General features: G+C 31.5%; 1 protein-coding gene across 1 annotated transcript in view; it reads left to right on the forward strand.

Annotated features, from left to right (window-relative positions):
• LOC142328363 (uncharacterized) overlaps positions 1 to 15,259 on the forward strand; it is a 42,507-nt gene extending 27,248 nt beyond the window's left edge. Inside the window, exons 9-12 of the mRNA XM_075372069.1 lie at positions 48 to 196; positions 2,545 to 2,671; positions 11,128 to 11,241; positions 14,794 to 15,259. Of these exons, the coding sequence (XP_075228184.1) occupies positions 48 to 196; positions 2,545 to 2,671; positions 11,128 to 11,241; positions 14,794 to 14,805 (402 nt within the window). The 3' untranslated portion in view covers positions 14,806 to 15,259. The remainder of the gene's footprint in view (positions 1 to 47; positions 197 to 2,544; positions 2,672 to 11,127; positions 11,242 to 14,793) is intronic.
• Positions 15,260 to 20,203: the final 4,944 nt, after the last annotated feature.

Below are 20,203 nucleotides of genomic sequence, written 5' to 3' on the forward strand. Positions count from 1 at the left end.
TAAGATTTGTATGAAATTTCTATCTGATGTTTACTTCTGTTCTTAAGGGAAATCAGAAAAGATACTCATCACCTGTACCTGTTGCTTCATCAACACCTAATAAGCACATTCCTTTTAATGAACCATCACCAGCATCTAGTCCTGTTTTGTCAATAAAGAAGAACATCAGTCATTATTCACTAAATTCTAGTGAAGAGTAAGTTATATTAGTTTTTTTTTCTTAAATCATGAATATTAGCTGCTACTTTGTAGTATCTCTATTATTATAAATCTAATGTTTTGAGTACCATTTCTATCAAATGATGGAATTCTGATCCTTTTGGAGAATATGTAAGAAATGAATCTTATGCCCTTTTGACAAATGAATTTTATATGTGTAAAAACATATATTGTGTTTCCCATATCATGTAAACAAATATTGTTTATACTGGGCAGAATCTCAGTTGTTATTAAAAGAAGTATGAAAAATGTAGAAGCTTTTTGAAATTGCTTTCTTTAATTTTGAATCATAGTAAGATTTTTGATAAAGTATATCTTGAATAAAACAAAAAAAAATTCACAGTTTGCAGCACAAAAAAACTGTCAGACTGGCATTGTCTAATGTTTTTAATCTTTTTACTGCCGTAGAGTCAACTTGAGCAAGTCTGTAATCTGTATTAAAATTTGTAATTAATCAACTAGATTGGCTCTTTGTATTATTGCTTATGTTTAATATGAGCACGAACTTTTGCTTAGAGTATTAACTCAACACTTCTATAGTATTAGTAATTTTAAAGAGAGAGCTAATTTCAGTGGTTTTATTGGAGAAACCATTGTGCATTGGTTTGGAAACCAAAATGAATATTGCATTTTGTATAGCAGTGAGGTAAAAACATCTTACAAATTTACTGTGCAGGTAGATCAAGGAAATTAAAAGTATAGAAGTAACTGCCTCTGAGGTTCAAATCCTAGTAAAGGCAGTTACTTTTTTATGAATTTTTTTGAATACTAGATCATGGATACTGGTGTCCTTTGGCGGTTCGGTTTCAATTAACCACACATCTCAGCAATGGTTGATCTGAGACTACAAAACTATCTCTGTGCAAGACTACAATTTGTTTACATTCATACATATCATCCTCTGAAGCAATACCTTACGGTGGTTCTGGAGGCTAAACAAAAAAAGAGAGATATCAAGGAAATTGGCCTCTGTCCTGGTGCAAAAATACTTAAGATAATATTACATGTATCAAAAGGGCAAGTATTTATAAATTAATTTTTAAAGACAATAATCATAATGTAGGATATGTAGAACAGTCTAAAAAATTGAAAATAGATTAAAGGATATTTGTCTCATTACAAATGTAGACGACCAGAAAAATCAGCCGTAGTCCAACGTTGCTGCCTGGTAATTGGTTAGAAAATTAGTTGAACTAAAGTTTTTAAAAAAATCAGTAACAAAATAAGTCTGTTATAAACAGGAATTAAATAGTTGGGAAACTGACTTACTTTATCAACAATAATGCAGAAACTTCACTCTTGTATAGTGATAGCAAATCAATGTCTAAACAACCTTTTCAATTTATTTTTTTGTAAAAGTATTCTGCCTTATGAATACTAAAGGTTGTGTCCTTTAGTTTTTGTTTTCTTTGACTGGTTCATGCTATCCCTTATCTTTCTTTTGATAAATTTTTGTCTTATCAACTCTTTATAAATGATATGTATTAGGTTATTGTGAATAGTCAGAATTGAAAATTTCAGTTTTTTGGATTGGTTTTTTCAGCTGACTATACTTTTGACTGGATTTGTTTAAAACTTTCTCCATAATTTTCAGCCAACAGTTTTTATTTTTATTCTATAAGCAGAAGCAAAAATATTTACTTTGTAGTGTTTTTTATGGTTATTGTCTATGTAATTACTAATTATTTATTTCATTATCATTTGTAAGAGGCTTAATATTCAATACATAAGAATAATAATTGTTTAAAAATTGAAATGATTTTTCGATTCAATATTTTATAAAAAAGTTATTTGGGAGCAGTGTTCAAACAAACATGATTTTTTTCAGTGTTAAAAAGGGTTTAATACTTCAAAAGATTATAACTGTCAATTTTGGTCTTAAAAGGTTGTTCTGAAAAAGGTTTTGCCAGAAATTTCATCTAGAAAATACATTGTGCCTAGGAATTATAGTTTTTACGTTATCCACAAAAAACCCAATTTTTTACCCTTCAATCCTCAAAAAAATTATACTACCTGGCACTTGACTTTTAAGTTTTTTAAATTATATGCTAAAACAAGCATTTCTCAAAGTCTCATTACACCCCTAATTAGTTTCTTATTGAATGTTTATTTTTACTGTACACATGTTTAGAATAGATATAGTGTTAATTTGCACGGATAAGTATTAAGGAAATGTTTTTGTGAGTTTATTTTTTAAATAAGTATACATATAGAATAAAAATGAGCAAAATAATTAATGATACTTGTTCTAATAAGTTTTTTTATGATGGTTATCATTATGTTAACTTCATATCTTTTTAATTTGAGTTGTTTTTTTTCTTATAGACTGCAGAAAAGTACATTACAACATGTAAAAAAGCGTTCTTCATCACTTTCAAATTTTTCTTGTGATAAGGAAAATATGATTATTAACAGAACAAAATCCAGCAGTTCTGTTTCTGATCTGAAAAAAGTAAGTAGATTTTGAATTAATTTTTTTACAGTTGTAAAAGAAATTATTTTTACCTGTATTATTATTATTATTGTTTGCATTATTGTGTTTATTTCCAAACTTATTATTGAAAAGAACTTGTTTCATTTTGTCAAAAAAAACTTTAATATTTTTTCAATGATTTATTAAATTCAATAGTTCAGGATTTATGATCTTTGGCCTCGGTTTTTTTATTTTTTGTATTGTCTTGTTACAGTATGGTGTGAGTTTAGTTCTGCATAATCAAATACCATTATTACTATTTAATAAAAAAAATTAGTTTTTGAAAACTTTCTGACATTTTTTCATTGTTTTATTAAAAACACATGACTCAATAAATTTTAATGTTATTGATATAATCTTTTTTTTTATTTTATGTAAAATTACAAGTTTGAATATATTTAAATATTTTAATTGTAATTTATAAAGTCAAGATTCCCAACAAAATAAAGCAATACCAAAATCTTTGTTATTAGTATATTAGCATCACTATTTCAAAAAAATATGTTTTTGACTTTTTGAGGATTTGGGGGCTTTTAAAAAAGCATTTATTAAATTTTTGAAATTAGACAAAAGGGTGGGTTGTTTCAAGCAAATTAAAATATGTTTTTAATATTAATATTAAACAATTTTTTTTTTTTTTGTTGCATCAGTCAAATTAATTTTTTCAGACAGGGATTTTCTGTTAACCAGTTTATTTTTTTTATAAATTTTTAACTTGCATAGTCTGACCCCATTCTCTTCTGAATGTGTCCAACACATTCAACTTTTTTATTGGGCACATCTGGACCATATGGTTCAGCTTCAGATACTGCAGTGAAGCCTTTTAAATCTCAATCACCTAATTATTGAGAATATCTGACATTGTATTGAGGCATGGGTCTTTGAAAGACTTCAACAGCTTCTGCCACTTCCACACCTCCATTAGTGCCTAAATAATTAGCAGTACAATTAACTCCATGTTTATTATTATTTCTGACAGTACAACTACAATATTTAGATAAAATTACTGTGTCCAGAACATTTCCACTGTCAACAGATGTCACAGTTAAGACACCATGTAATGACGTGTGGTCTCTTTTTTGCCACGAGCCATCCCCACAGCAGTAAATAGATCTCTGTTTCCCCCACTCATTACTACTATTTCCTCAGCACTATTATTATTCTACATATGTGTTCCCAAAACATACTCATGATCACCGTAATGTGTAGGAGGCTTTGCTAAATTCATAACACCACAAACCAACTTTGCTGAAGTATATTCCTTTTCCAGTATATGTTAGCTATAAACAAGTTTCAGGTTCAAATTGTAATATTGTTTTGATTTTTGTTTTCATTTTGTATAACAATGCTTTCACAATTAAAAAATTGTTTACAATTAAAACTAAGCATGTTTACTTTACTTACCAGCCCAATAACTGATTTATTTCTAATGAATTGTAGGCTATGCCTACAATGTTTACAGCAATGTCTTTCAACAAATTTTCCAGCCGTTTCAAATTTATAATGTTGTATTCTAAAGATTCATTTTTATTATCATAAGTTCTCAAATGTTCTTGTAGTTTCAACTTAAGAACTAGAACTCTGTTTTGTTATACTTCCAGATGAAACAGGAGTTCTCTGAACACTTGTTGATGGCTAAAATATTAACATAACTGAAGGTAATACGATATACATATCCATAAAGTAAGGCATATTCATAAAAGGTATTACCCATAATGGTAAGGGCTGTCGGCTTATATATAAATATTAGCAGGTCCGAACACAGTTTCATGCATGCAGGGCCATCTATCATGCAGTGACTGTTTACGAAGCCACTGTAGTTGTTTTGATTCAGTAGTCATTTCCCTGCTGGTGAATGCAGATTACAATGTCCACAACAATCGTTTTTCCCATCAGTTGTGAAGTGTGTGCTGTGATTCGATTTTTGTGTGCAAAAGGATCTTCAGCTGCTGAAATTCATCAGGAGTTGTGCCTAATGTATGGACCTACAGTAATGAGTGAAGGAAAGGTTAGACACTGGTGTCGAGACTTTAAAAATGGCTGCACAAATCTGAATGACGAAGAGTGGAGCGGCAAGCCCAGTATTCAGACCTGTGAAATTGTTGAATAAGTGAATCAAAAACTGCAATGTGATTGGCGATTGACGATTAGTGCTCTGGTTGATGAATTTCTGCATGTTGGATGTGCTTGTATCTACATGATTGTCACAGAAAAGTGTGGATATCACAAATTGTGTGCAAGGTGGATAGCAAAAATGCTCACCAACCAACACAAAAAGGAAAGAATGTGCAGTGGATGAGTGTTTTTTGAACATTATTCACAAGATGGAGATGATTTGTTTTCCACTTTGTTACGGGTGATGAGACATGAATATTCTACACCAATGCAGAATTGAAATGACAGTCAATGCAGTGGCGCCACTCAGGTTCCCCAAAACTGAGAAAGTTTAAGCAGTCTCCACACTCAAGTTGAAAAATATTGGCTACGATGTTTTGGGACAAAAAGGACGTCATTTTGGTGGATTCATGGAACGTGGATCAACAATTACAGCTGACATGTACTGTGAAATGCTCACCAAACTGAGACGTGCGATTCAAGATTGACAACTCATGAAACTGTCGTCCGACATAATCCTCCTATATGTCAGTGCACATCCTCGCATCACTGCCTTAACCAAGAAGATTCAAGATTTTTGTTAGGAAATTTTTGACGCCCTCCATATAGTCCCAACCTTACACTCAGTGACTACTTCCTCTTCTTGCATTTGAAAAAGTGGCTTGGTGGACAACGGTTTGAAAACGACAAGGAACTCAAGACAGCTGTTGTCAACTGGTTCAATTCCCAGGCAGCGAACTTCTATGCAGAGGGATTAAAGAAACTGGTGCAGTGTTACGAAAAGTGCTTAGGACTGAGTGGTGATTATGTGGAAAAGTGAAGTAGATATGAAGTACTGAAACTGTAAGTATAATAAAACTCTATGAACATAGATTATTGAACTAAAAAATGGTTTCGTGTAGATCTTAGTTGAAAAATTTTAAAATGGGGCTCTGAATTGTATTCCAGTAATTGCCAAGAAAATTGTTATAAAAACCCAAAAAATTGGTTTGAAAAAGGTTTCTATAGATTTGATGTAAATTTACTTTATAAAATTGCCAATAAACAAAAAAAATTTACCTATTAAATTACCAAAGACAAAATGCTGTTGTCTTTGGCAGAGTGGTAGCATCTCAGGCTTTCATTCAGGGTCACAGAGTCAAACCTTATGTGGTAAATTAATTCATGAATCAGAAAAAAAATGTTTGTTGAGAATTGTGAGAAAATTGATGTGATTGAAGTCAGTATAAAGTGATAAGAATTTTTAAATATTCATCTACTGAAAAACAAACAATAAAAAATTCTGATAATCTAGTTTATAAATGATTAAAAAGTTTTTTACTCTTCTGTATTTAATTTTTTGTCCTTAGTGTATTGTTTAGCCACTAGGCTAAATGAAATGGTGATCTATTTCAAAAAATGCCATAAGTTAACATTTTTAATATTGCTGTAATAGTATTGTATTGAACTCATGCCAGTTATGGTACAATTTAATGTTAAACTTAGAAGACAGCAGATTTTTATTAGTGATTTTTGTGTACTTGTAATTGTTTGAGTACTATTTTTTGTATTCCTAAAAATGAAGTGAAAAACATAGTTCCAGTTTTTATAAAAAACTAAGCAGATGGTTATCTTATTGTCTCAAATAATTTAAATGAACCATTCTGCTGCTATTACAATTAGTATTGTATTTGATGTCAGTTAACATCGAGTAACATTAGTTTGTATTGATGTTGATGTAAAAAGTTAAAAAAAATAATAAATTATGACTGGTTATCTGTCTTAAGGCAGTGTTACTAATTACAACTATTTATAATAAATCAATATATCTTTTCTGCCAAAAAAACAGCATGGATGATTAATAGACCCCCTAAGCTATTACATGAAGAATTTAATTTATAAAGCAACTATTTTCACTTGCTATATGTGTAGGGCATAAATTAATTAATGTAAATTTAAACATAAAAATAAAATAAGTTCAGATTAAAAGAGGAAAAATAATTTTATATTCGTGTAAATTATAATGCCAACACTTGGGAAATTTAAAGAAGTAAATTTAACATGTTATGAAATTGCTAATAATTGATAAAACAATTTATGATACAAAATATCATTTTAATATTTATATTAAAGTAGATGTTAATAAAATAAAATCCAGAGAGAAAAAAATCTTCATAGGAATGAGAATTAATTATGCTGATCAGTGATCATGATTAATCAATAATTAATAATTATGTTGATCACATTAGTGAAAAAACACAAACGGGCCTTCTCATCCGCCAGCAGTACGTCTGGTATGACAGATCAGTTCGCTGGTTTGGATCTTTTTATTTCTAACCTTTGAAATGAGGAGGCAAGCCCAACTATGTCGTTCCTGGGCCTCACATCAATGGCTGGGTCTCGGTTTTTATGCCTCATGCCTCTACCATGTACACTCCCTAGAGAGCACCATGGCAGGTCTGGGTCTTTTTTTTCCCCGCAAGGTGTTTTGGGAGACACCTTCTTCTACAGTGTGTTATTGTGTCTATAGGGCTATTCCTCACACCTTGCCATTTCGTCCTCCCTGGCCTTCAGCTGCAGGATTTGTGTAGTAAGCCCCACAATGACTTTAAAATTCTAGTCATTGTTCAGCATGGTTTCAATTAAAGTATCAGATGTGAAAGGTTTGGTTATTTGAGTGCACCGATGACAATTGTCTTCCCACTGTTGACAGTCAAACATGACATGTTCAGGGGTACCTGTTTCTCCACAGTAATGGGAGAGGTCATTTTCTGCCCTCCTTCTTCCATATAGGTACGCCCTGAACACACCATATCCTGTCAGTAGTAGGGTCAACCAATAGTTCAGTTTTCCAAACTTACAGTTGACCCACAGGTCAATCTGTGTTATAAGGCAATGAGTCCATTGTCCTGTTGAGGATTGGTCCCATCTCCCTTGCCACTCCTGTAACATTTGTCTCTGCGCCTTGGTCTTGTCTGTTCCTTCTTCCACATTCTTCCTCATGTGGGTCATCTGTTGAAGAGGAGGCATGCTGCCAAAACTACTATGGCCTCAGTCGAAACCAAGGAGTATGCAGAGACTACTCTTAGTGCGATCCGTTGCTGCACTCCTAGTATACACCTATGCTTACCTATCTCTAAGGTCTTCCTCTATACTGACACCCTATACAGTAGTATGGAGTTGACGACGTGGCCATAGAGCTTCTTTTTGCTCGTTCTGGGGCCTGTGACATTTCCTAGTAGTCTGCTGAGTCCTCGCACTGTCTCTCCAGCTTTGCCTGACAGTTGTTCCACATGTGATGAGAATGACCTTCTGCAGTCCAGCCAGGGCGTGAAGAAAACCAGCCAGTGTAGACCACTCCTCACAGATCATTCAGTTAATACAGAGATCCAGAAAGGAACGTATTCTCTCAAGTTCCCTAATTTATATGGTTATAAATGAACATTCAACCTCACATTGGGGACAGACATAGAGGACGTGGTTCACTACATCATCAGTTCCACAATTCAGGCATTGACTCGAATCCACCAGACGAAACGAAACCTAGCCAAACTCGCTGGAAAGGCACCATACCTGGAGAGAAATTGTGTGATATACTGATTGGGGGAAACCCATCTAATCACACCTACATCAGACACTATAAGAAATATACTATGCGTGTAGCGAACTGTGGGGAATTCGTCCCTCCTGATCTGCCAAGACGCAAAGCCCTGGTCTTCAATCTCCTGCTTGTGTTCTGACATCAATAGGTTATTTACCTTGGAAATGTAGCGTTCCTTATGTTCATTAGCCAAGTTATCTATTGGTTTGACTGCAGCTATAACACAAACTGCCTCCTGCAAGACTGTTCTGTAACAGCCAACAAGAGGAGTCGCTGGCCTGCAGCAGAATGTCTGCATAACACCTAAAAGCCAAGCAGTGAGCCCACAGGTGCAGCATATAGCATAATAGCCTCACTGAAACCTTTGTGAAGGATATGCATGATACAGTAATTCAACTCCCAATCGAGATGAATGACTACGGATTCCATAAAAAGCTATGGAAAAAACAAGTATTATGTAGTTAAAAATATTATACATATGGAGCAACAATATATGACAGTGAATTACGAGGTGCGACAATAAAGTAATGAGACTGATTTTTCTTTGCAAGATGTGGCAACCCTGCAGCTTGCGTAGGCACACCATCTTTGACCTTGGTCTGTAAGCTATTTCTAGTCCAAGCGGCACATTGATGCAACTGCTCAATCGTGAGTTGTGCTGTAATAAGTGAACATGTGTTTGTGTCTCTCATCACAGAAATGAAACTGAAAAATATTGCGCAATGGTATGCCATTTCTTTTTGCGTTAAATTGGGTGAAAACGCGACGACAACTTATGGTAAGCTTCAGAAGGCTTTTGGAGAGGAGGTTATGTCAAGAGCTCAAGTTTTTCGGTGGCATAAAATTTAGTGAAGGCAGAACGAATGTTGAAGATGAAGACCGCAGTAGACGACCATCAACCTTACGAACAGATGTCAACTTGACCAGGGTGCGTGAAATCGTACGATCTGATCGAAGATTATCCGTGAAAATGGTTGCAGAAAAACTCAACATCAATCGAGAAATGGTTCGTCTAATATTAACTGAAGATCTTGGTATGAGAAAGATTTGTGCAAAAATGGTCCCCAAAAATCTCACACAACAACAGCGAGAAACACAGAAAAATGTGGCAGCCGATCTGTTAGAGCAAACGGAAATCAATTCGGATTTGTTGAGCCGTGTTATCACTGGTGAAGAAGGTTGGTTTTTTCAATACAATCCAGAGACAAAATGCCAAAGTTCGCAATGGTGTTCAAAGGGATCACCCAGACCAAAAAAAGCTCGCAAGTGAAATGCATGCTTGTGTGCTTCTTCAATTCCAAGGGAATTGTTCATAAAGAGTGGGTGCCTCCTGGACAAACAGTTAACCAATATTTCTACAAAAAAATTTTATAAAGACCTCGTAAACGAGTTCTTTGTGTCCATGCCAACATAGCTGATAATTGGATTCTGCATCACGATAATGCGCCATCCCATACTGCTCTGTCAGTACAGCAATTTTTAACCTCAAAACAAATTTCAGAACTACCACAGCCACCTTATTCACCAGATATCGCTCCGTGCGACTTTTTTCTACTTCCAAGAGTCAAAATGGCGGTCAAGGGACACCATTTTCAAACAACACAAGATGTCCAAAAAGCTGTGACGAGAGACACAAACACATGTTCACTTATTACAGCACAACTCACGACTGAGCAGTTGCATCAATGTGCCGCTTGGACTAGAAGTAGCTTATAGACCAAGGTCAAAGATAGTGTGCCTACGCAAGTGTAGGGTTGCCACATCTTGCAAAGAAAAATCAGTCTCATTACTTTATTGTCGCACCTCGTATATAACAGGCACGTAGCTAGGATTTTTTTTCAGGGGAGGGTAAGGGGGCTGATGATGATAATATAACAATAATAAAAATCATTTTATATTGAAACTTTTTTATACTCTATTGCATTAGAAAAATATAAAACATATGCTTTGATGTAATACATCATTTATTATGCAAATAAGAATTATAATTCTTGTATATAATTTTTTTCATAATCCACATTTATACTTCACACTCAAACATTTACAATGCAATAAAAGTTTTGAACTATTAGAAAGCTATTTGTCAATTATTCTTTCTTGCCGTAATATCTAAAACTTCATCAGTATTAACTGTAATACCTCTGTGCACTGATAAAGAAACTAACGAACTTAATCTTCCATCCCCTGATTGGTTACACACAATAGTTTTAATTCTCTTCATTGTGGAGAATGAACGTTCATTAATACAAGTTGCTATAAGAAGAGTCACTGAAACTTGAAAGAGATAATATATATTTGGAAAATATTCTTTATTGCAGTGATCCAATACTTCAATCACTTCTAGATTCCATTTTAAATTTAATGACTTTATCTCATTGCACCAAATAAGATACTTCACTTGGAGGATGATTCAAAACATTATCATAATACATTCCTAAGATTTTTAGTTCATACACTTTTCCAAAACTAGCTAAGCTGGCAAAAAAAACACTGGGGACTGCAGCTCTCATCGCCCGACAATTTCAGCCAGGGTTATAGTCCCCTGCTAGCTACATGTGTGTATAACATATCCTAGTAGGATATAAACATACAATATATCTGGCTAGCAGTTTACAACTACTGCAGAAGTGCCATGAATGACACCTATAGAATGAAAGGCTAATAGTTGTTTAATTTTTTTTAATCTGATCTGCTATTTGTTTAGTTTTATGAATTAATGATTTATAAATCTCATTTTCAGAAGAATTCAAAATTGAGTCAGTTACCTAGAATTAAGCCAGTACTTGCATTGAATTCAAGAAGTGGTAATCGGTCATCATATTTTCAACCATCTGTTATAGGTAGTACTGACAAAGTAAGTCACAGTTTTTTGTTTTATTTATCTTTTCAAAAGGAAGTAATAAGAAATATATCCATACTGTTGTAATCTAATGTTAGTATTTATAATAATCTTATTTATAATAATCGGCAAATTTACTTGATAATATTTTTAAATTACTGAATCAGTTATTTATATGTTAATGAACAGTATTAATTGTTATACTAGTAAAATAATTTTTTTTGTACTTAAGCAATTTTGAGTGTTAATATTTGTATTAAAATACAAAATATTCTGAAGTAATGGAAATACTAGCTAGTGATGAAATTAAAGACAATAATTGTTAAGAATGTAGATTCAAAAGTGCTTTTTTTTTGGTTAGGTCTAAAGATTTTGTGAAAATTTTCCATTGCAAATTTTATTAGAAAATTGAAAAGGCATTTTAAGACTGTATAGCATATTACTCTCTCACCCACCGGGTTGGTCCAGTGGTGAACTCATTATCACAAATCAGCTGATTTCGAAGCTGAGAGTTCTAATGTTCAAATCCTATTAATGACATTTACTTGTATATGGATCTGAATACTAGATTGTGGATGCTGGTGTTCTTTGATGGTTGGGTTTCAATTAATCATACACCTCAGGTATGGATGACCTGAGACTGTACAAGATAACATTTCATTTGCAGTCATACATATCATCCTCTGAAGTAATACCTAACGGTGGTTCAGGAGGCGAAACAAATAAAGAGAGCATACTATTTATTTATTTTGTATGATTGTAAATGATAGAAATAACCTCATAAAACTAAATTGTGGAGCTGATATTACTAACTTCTGAAATCTACAAAAAATAACATAACATCTACAATAAATAACATTATACAAAATTTTGATTATGATGAAGATGCTTTTTAATTTTAACAAGTTGATTATTTTTAAGTGTTAATAAAATGTGCTTTATAATTAATTTTGAAAAAATTAACATTTTACTTTGTTATACAAGGGTAAATCAAATATAAACGGGATTTTTGTTACTGAGTGTCTACAGTTGTTAGGACTGGGCAGTATGCTTGAGTGGGGTCATTAGAAGTAGGGAGAGCCGGCCATTCCACACTCCCAACCAATTTGTCAGTAACGCTTACGATATCTGAGCAGCAGGTGCACCCCTCCACTGCGCAACAGTTAATTATAAAACTCGTGAAGGAGTTCAAGCGACAGTAATTTTCCAGAGATTGACTGCACAGTTCAGGGACCAAACATTGTCAAGGATTCACGTTTTTGCCTGGCATAAAGAGTTCAAGGAAGAACGAGAACAAGTGGAAAATCAGGAACACAATCACCTTCCTCCGACCAGCATTACAGATGAAAACATTCGCGTGGTTAGAGACATTCTTGAAGATGATCAATGGGTGAGAGTGTCCGAAATTGCAGAACAGGTTGAAATAATTTATGGGAGCTGAGTGATCATTACAAATGACTTATTGTTCCGTAAAGTGTGTGCCAAATAGGTCCCTCGCCTTTTGTCTGCAGATTAGAAGTTGAGACGTTTGGAGGTCTGTCAGGCTTACAGCAAGGTTTGCGAAAGAAGGTAATGTATTTTTGAGTCGGATCATCACCTGCAACGAAACGTGGGTCCACCACTACAATTCCCAGTTGATACAAGTCAGTATGGAGTGGCAGAGGAAAGGAAAGACAGCCCTTATGAAAGCCAACACTTGACTATCAGCTGGCAAAGTTCTTTCAACTGTTTTTTTTTACAGTTGCAGTATTTTTCTCTTTGATTTTTTGCTTGAGCGATTCACAATCAATGCTGCTTACTACTGCAACCTGTTGAACAAGGTGAGGGCTGCATATCGCCGCTAAAGATGAGACCAACTGATTTGAGAGGCCATCTTCCTCTATGGAACTATCGGACCTATCGCCCTGCAATTTTCATTTGTTTGGGCCACTTAAAGAAGCTGTAGGAGGGAACGATTTGAAGATGACAAGGGCATGTAGGGATTTGTGCGCAATTGGCTCCTGATGCAACCAGCTTCATTCTACGATGCTGCGACAAAAACCCATCCTTCTTGCTGGGAAAAATATATTTCTAAAGCAGGATACTATGTAAAAAAAATATATTATATTTGTCTTTTATGTGGGTTAATTTTTTTCAAGGTCTGATCGGTCGCGAAATAAAAACCTATGCAAATATCTGATGAATCTTTGCACATATGTGTTGCGCAGCGTCTCTAGTATGGCCAATCACACCGCATCATTTCGTTTAGTTCTGAACACGCTAGCACGTAAACATGTCTACAACAATAGCATCTCCCGCCAAGTGTGAAGTGCGTGTGGTAATTCAATTTCTTCAGGCTGAGGAGTGTAATGCAGCTGAAATTCATAGACGAATAAGTAATGTGTACGGTGAAACTTCAATGAGTGACAGCAAAGTGCGGCAGTGGTGCAGGACGTACAGATGTTCATGATGCAGGCAGTCAGGGAAAGAAGCGAGTGTCAACCGATGATCTTGTTGAGCAAGTGGATGAGGCAATTCGAGAAAATCGTCGGTTCACAACCAGACTTGGCTCCATCCGATTTTCTTCACCTCTTTGCTCACATGAAACGCTGGCTAGGAGGACAACATTTTGGCACAGACATCAAGCTGCAGACCAGCGTAGAAACATGGCTGAAAACACAGGTTTTTCAGCCATGTTAATTCCAGCCTCGTCATGGAATGACGAGGGTATTGGAAAGTTGGTACCACGCTACGACAAATGTCATAATTGGAGTGGCAACTATATAGAGAAATAACGTAACTATGTAAGTACTTGTTACAAATAAAAAATTTTTTATTTTCACTCTGGTTCTAATTTCGATCGGACCTTGAAAAAAAATAACCCTCGTATTTTTCAATAAATAATTGTTTTTTAAAATGAAATCCCATTTATATTTGATTTACCCTCATATTTCTGTTGCCATGATAATAAAAATATAGTGAAGTAAAAGGATTAATTTTTCTTTTCTTTAATGAATGTCTTTAATTTAATCTTAACCCCCAAGTAGACTGGGGCCTTGATCTATGGCTTTAAACCTTCCCTGGAATAACATTAATGTATCATGAAAATTTGAAAGCAATCTATTGGTTGGTTCTTGAGTGATGCTGTTGCAAACAGACAACCAAACAAAACCGCCACAAACTTGCACATTTATGTATAAGATCTTGGGATTTAACAAATATTCACTCTTGAACATTAAAATGGGCCATTTTAAGGCCATGTTTTTTTCAATACAAGTTGTAATTTTGTTTAGAAGATATTAAAATTGTAAGCTTTGGTCATATTGTCTGAATTTCTTACTGATTTTTTTGCTAGAAACTTCTTGCCATAAAATACCATATTTCTGCAAAATTTGAATCGGTAGTAGCGCATTTACACCAAAATTTGGGGTAAACCTTCTGGTATCCAAAGCTTGAAAGCTTTATTTTCAGTTTTTTATATTTTTTTTATTCTTAGGACAATTATCCTAAAACTATGCATTATTTCACGACAAACTGTATCCATTAATGTTAATTTAAATATATCAATATTTTAATGACATTTTACAGTTACCATCCTGAGCAGTTGCAGTTATTGTTTTAATCTCCGTTACTGATAAGACCTGCAATAGATGATAAAGAAAGTATTGTTCCTGCTTAACATACATCATCACAGAAGAATGGTTGAGTTTTAAATAAAATACTCAAAATTAGAAAAACAGGGTATTATCTTTTATATTTGTTAAAGAATTAAAAACACTTGTGTAATATTTTTTTATCATTTGTTTCAAGTTGTCATTTTAAACAGTTATTTTCAATATATTTTAATTGTTTTTATTGTGAATACTGTAACAGTGGTATAATAAAAAATGTCACATGGATCAGGGTAAAACCATGTGATATATAAATGTATTTTATTTTTTAAACTTTTTTTATTTGTATTCAAATATCTTTGTTATGTTAATATCATGAATTTAAATTTGTATTATTTACCTGTTGTTTTTTTCAACATTATTTTTTTAATTATAATATGGTGGTGGACAATAACTAACCTATATTTTATAATTTAATTATCATTAAATTTCAAGAACAAAATAATTCAATGCATATGAAAAAAATTACAAAAAAATTTAGTTCAAGTTCTTATTTTTAATTTGATTTTCTATTTGGAAAGAAACCATTACAATAAATTTTACTCTGAAGCCCTTTAAAATTCATACATTGAGCTTTAGGATAACACATCTGCAGACTTTTAATAAAAAAAAAAAACAAATTAGCATAAATGATATTTTGTGCTAACTTAATATTTATGTAAACAGACATCTTAAATTTGGAAAAAATATAAAAAATAAAAGTTTATAATTTCAATGTACATCTTATTTGCAATATATTTTTTTATTAAGGTTTTTCTGACATTTCAGAAAAATTTCTCTAATGGAAGAATGGAATAGTGATACGCACAATATAAGTTATTTAAGTGGTACAGTTAAGCTGCCACTTAAATATTGTTATAATTTAATACATCCATTAGTAATTCATATGCAACATTGGTTGATAGCATAGAAATTTACCTATTTTATTCAAATTTGGAATTTTCTGCTAAAAATTTGTATCTTTCACATATTAATTGAATCTTTTTGGGTGTTGGTTAATCTAGTATATTACACTGAATTTCATTTTAAAAATTCCACTCCATAATAAACAACACGTTCCATTAGGTTAACTTTTATAGTTTATAAGTTGATATAAATAGATAAAATGAAACACTTGAAACACTTCTGTACTAAATTAAATATCACCATCAACACCGTCTTTAACATAAGATCCTGAAATCTAGATCACATGCACAAAAAAAAAACAAAAGGGCAAAATATTTACAATAATGCACTTATGCAAAGTAGAAGTTCTAACAAAATTTTTCTTTGTAAACTGTAAACTCAGAACATTTTATATGATGTTTTGAAATTAGAGTACCTAACATTTGCTATCACTTCTGCAAAAATATAGTCTGATGCTCAAGACTTTTTAAAACTAAGTACACCAGTAATAAAAATTACTGTAAATAATACTAATAAACAATATAATTACTATACAAAATGAAAAAATAAAAATAAATATTTATTTAAAATATAAATTAAAAATAAAAACTTAGGTTGGTTTCTAATTATAACAAACTAATGTCTACGAATGAATACAAATCTGATACTTATACAAGTAATATGTGTGTTTTACCAGTACTTATAAATTCTGCTCTGAAGTTTATATAAATTATACAAATTAGATCTATTTTTATTTTTATTTGCTCCCTCAGGTAGAGCAAAAATTATTTAAATTTACAAGATAAAGTAAAATAAGTTTATTAAAAAAAAAAATAGTTATCATTTGATTATATTATCAAATGCATTTTGGTTATATTATCTCAGATACATAAATATTCACTGTACTTCTCACTTAATTTTTTACTTAAGCCATCTCTATGTATGTATTTTAAAGGGCTTCAGAGTAAAATTTATTATAATGGTTTCTTTCCAAATAGAAAATCAAATTAAAAATAAGAACTTGAACTAAATTTTTTTCATGCATTTAATTATATTGTACTTGAAATTTAATGATAATTAAATTATAAAATATAGGTTAGTTATTGTCCACCGCCATATTATATTATTATAATATGGTTATATTATAGTATTATAATATTATATTATATAAAAATAAAATTAGAAAAACAGGGTATTATCTTTTATATTTGTTAAAGAATTAAAAACACTTGTGTAATATTTTTTTTATCATTTGCTTCAAGTTGTTATTTTAAACAGTTATTTTCAATATATCTTAATTGTTTTTATTGTGAATACTGTAACAGTGGTATAATAAAAAAATGTCACGTGGATCAGGGTAAAACCATGTGATATATAAATGCATTTTATTTTTTAAACTTTTTTTATTTGTATTCAAATATTTTTGTTATGTTAATATCATGAATTTAGATTTGTATTATTTACCTGTTGTTTTTTTTTCAACATTATTTTTTTAATTGAAAATTTAGTTCAGGTTTTTATTTTTAATTTTATTTTCTATTTGGAAAGAAACCATTATAATAAATTTTACTCTGAAACCCTTTAAAATACATACATAGAGATGGCTTAAGTGAAAAATTAAGTGAGAAGTACAGTGAAGATTTATGTATCTGAGGTAATATCATCAAAATGCTTCAGATAACTATTTTTTTTTTTTTTTTTAATAAAATTATTTTATTTTATCTTGTAAATTTAAATAATTTTTGCCCTACCTGAGAGGGCAAATAAAAATAAAAATCGATCTAATTTGTATAATTTATATAAACTTCAGAGCAGAATTTATAAGTACTGGTAAAACACACATATTACTTGTATAAGTATCAGTTTTGTATTCATTCGTAGACATTAGTTTGTTATAATTAGAAACCAACCTAAGTTTTTATTTTTAATTTATATTTTAAATAAATATTTTTATTGTTTCATTTTGTATAGTAATTATATTGTTTATTAGTATTATTTACAGTAATTTTTATTACTGGTGTACTTAGTTTTATAAAAGTCTTGAGCATCAGACTATATTTTTGCAGAAGTGATAGCAAATGTTAGGTACTCTAATTTCAAAACATCATATAAAATGTTCTGAGTTTACAGTTTATAAAGAAAAATTTTGTTAGAACTTCTACTTTGCATAAGTGCATTATTGTAAATATTTTGCCCTTTTGTTTTTTTTTATGCATGTGATCTAGATTTCAGGATCTTATGTTAAAGAAGGTGTTGATGGTGATATTTAATTTAGTACAGAAGTGTTTCAAGCATTTTATCTATTTATATCAACTTATAAACTATAGAAGTTAACCTAATGGAATGTGTTGTTTATTATGGAGTGGAATTTTTAAAATGAAATTCAGTGTAATATACTAGATAACCAACACCCAAAAAGATTCAATTAATATGTGAAAGATACAAATCTTTAGCAGAAAATTCAAAATTTTAATAAAATAGGTAAATTTCTATGCTATCAACCAATGTTGCATATGAATTACTAATGGATGTATTAAATGATAACAATATTTAAGTGGCAGCTTAATTGTACCACTTAAATAACGTATATTGTGTGTATCACTATTCCATTCTTCCGTTAGAGAAATTTTTCTGAAACGTCAGAAAAAGCTTAATAACAAAATCAGTAACCTAAAATTGAATTCATTCAAGTTTTACGGAATTATGAGAATTTTTTCTCTAAAATAAATAATGTAAGATTAATATATTACCAGTTTTTATTACATTTAATCATTGTTTACTTTTTTAGTAGTAATTAATGATGTACTGGACCATGAACTACTGGGTTTAGGATTAGCAGGGTTATTCTACAGTTTCAGTTATTTAAATAAGCTCTACATTTCATTCTATATTTACTAAATATAAATTTAGTTTATTTTTATGTTTATTCAATATCATGTAATATAATGCATTTTATTAGTAAGTTATTTTGATATTCTTCAGAAATTATTAAAAATTGTATGTAACACTGAAATTATATGGAAATTGTTCTTCCAGAAAATCTTTCAGAGCTAAACAAAATTTCTTCTTTATTGTAGCAACTAGTTTTGTTGTGGAAAATTCTTTTATCAAAAATCATATAGATTCTGTCTTTTTCTTCTTTCGCAGTATTATTTATATTTAGTTAAATAAGAACTTGTAGCAATTAGGATTTTTCCACTGTCAGTTTTATTTTTTCATTAATAATTTTATATAATATTTTTTACCATTCTCACAATTTAACTGTCAAATGTTTGATTCTATCTGTTGTTATCAATCTGTAGATTGGTTTGCAGCGAACTCCCAGTCTTCTGTCCTGTGCCTTCCTCTTGAGTTGTTGATAGCTGTTCATGTCATTCTTGATCTGCCTGATATATTTCAGCCTTCCTCTTCCTTGGTGTTTCTTTCCCTCAATCACACCTTCATTGTTGGTCTTCAGCAGATGTTCAATTAATATACATCTTGTAAAATTTTTCCATAGGGACCTATTTTCATTTATTCATTTGAGCATCTCCTCATTAGTTACTTGTCCTTATTTTTAGCAGTGGCCTAAAACACCAGATTTCAAACACTTCTAATTTTCTTTCTTTCAGGGGTTCCAACCGTCCAACTTTCACTCCAGACATATGTTTTGAGTAACTGTTTCCTTCCATGCTTCCATACTGATGGTATTAGAACACAATAGATCCTTCTTTTTATTAAATGCTATTTTTGCCAGACTTATTTATGAGTTTATTTCTCTTTTGCTTCTGCATCTGGTGTTTATTACACTGCCTAAATATTTTAATTTCTTGACCCGTTCTAAGGTTTCATACTGCAGCTGCACTTGCGCCCTTGTATCCTCTCGCCCACAAACCATAACTTTCATTTTGGCTTTAATAGTTGGTTGTACTTGTTTTAAAATCTCATCCATTTTAATAATAGCCTCATTTATAATTTCTTTGTTATCTGTGATAACGGCCATATCGTCTGCAAATCTTAGAATATCTATTTTTGTCCCTTGGATCTTAAATCCTACATTAATATCTTCTCTCACTTCATCTATTGTTTTTTGAATGTAAATGTTAGAGGGCTAGCAACAAGTTTCATCCCTATTGCACTTCCTTCTGTATTGAGGCTTCCTTCTCATTCTTTTCCATCCTAATGACTGCCATCTCTTCCTCATACAAGCTCCAAATGATTCATCTATCCTTCAAATGTTTGTTGTGGAAAATTCTTTTATCAAAAATCATATAGATTCTGTCTTTTTCTTCTTTCGCAGTATTATTTATATTTAGTTAAATAAGAACTTGTAGCAATTAGGATTTTTCCACTGTCAGTTTTATTTTTTCATTAATAATTTTATATAAGACAAAAAAAGTTAAGAACAAAAGAAAAAAGAAGTTAAGACAAAAAAAAGTCTTCTCTGTCTTAACTGAAAAATA

Source organism: Lycorma delicatula, chromosome 7 (assembly GCF_047948215.1).
Source record: "Lycorma delicatula isolate Av1 chromosome 7, ASM4794821v1, whole genome shotgun sequence".
NCBI lineage: Eukaryota > Metazoa > Arthropoda > Insecta > Hemiptera > Fulgoridae > Lycorma > Lycorma delicatula.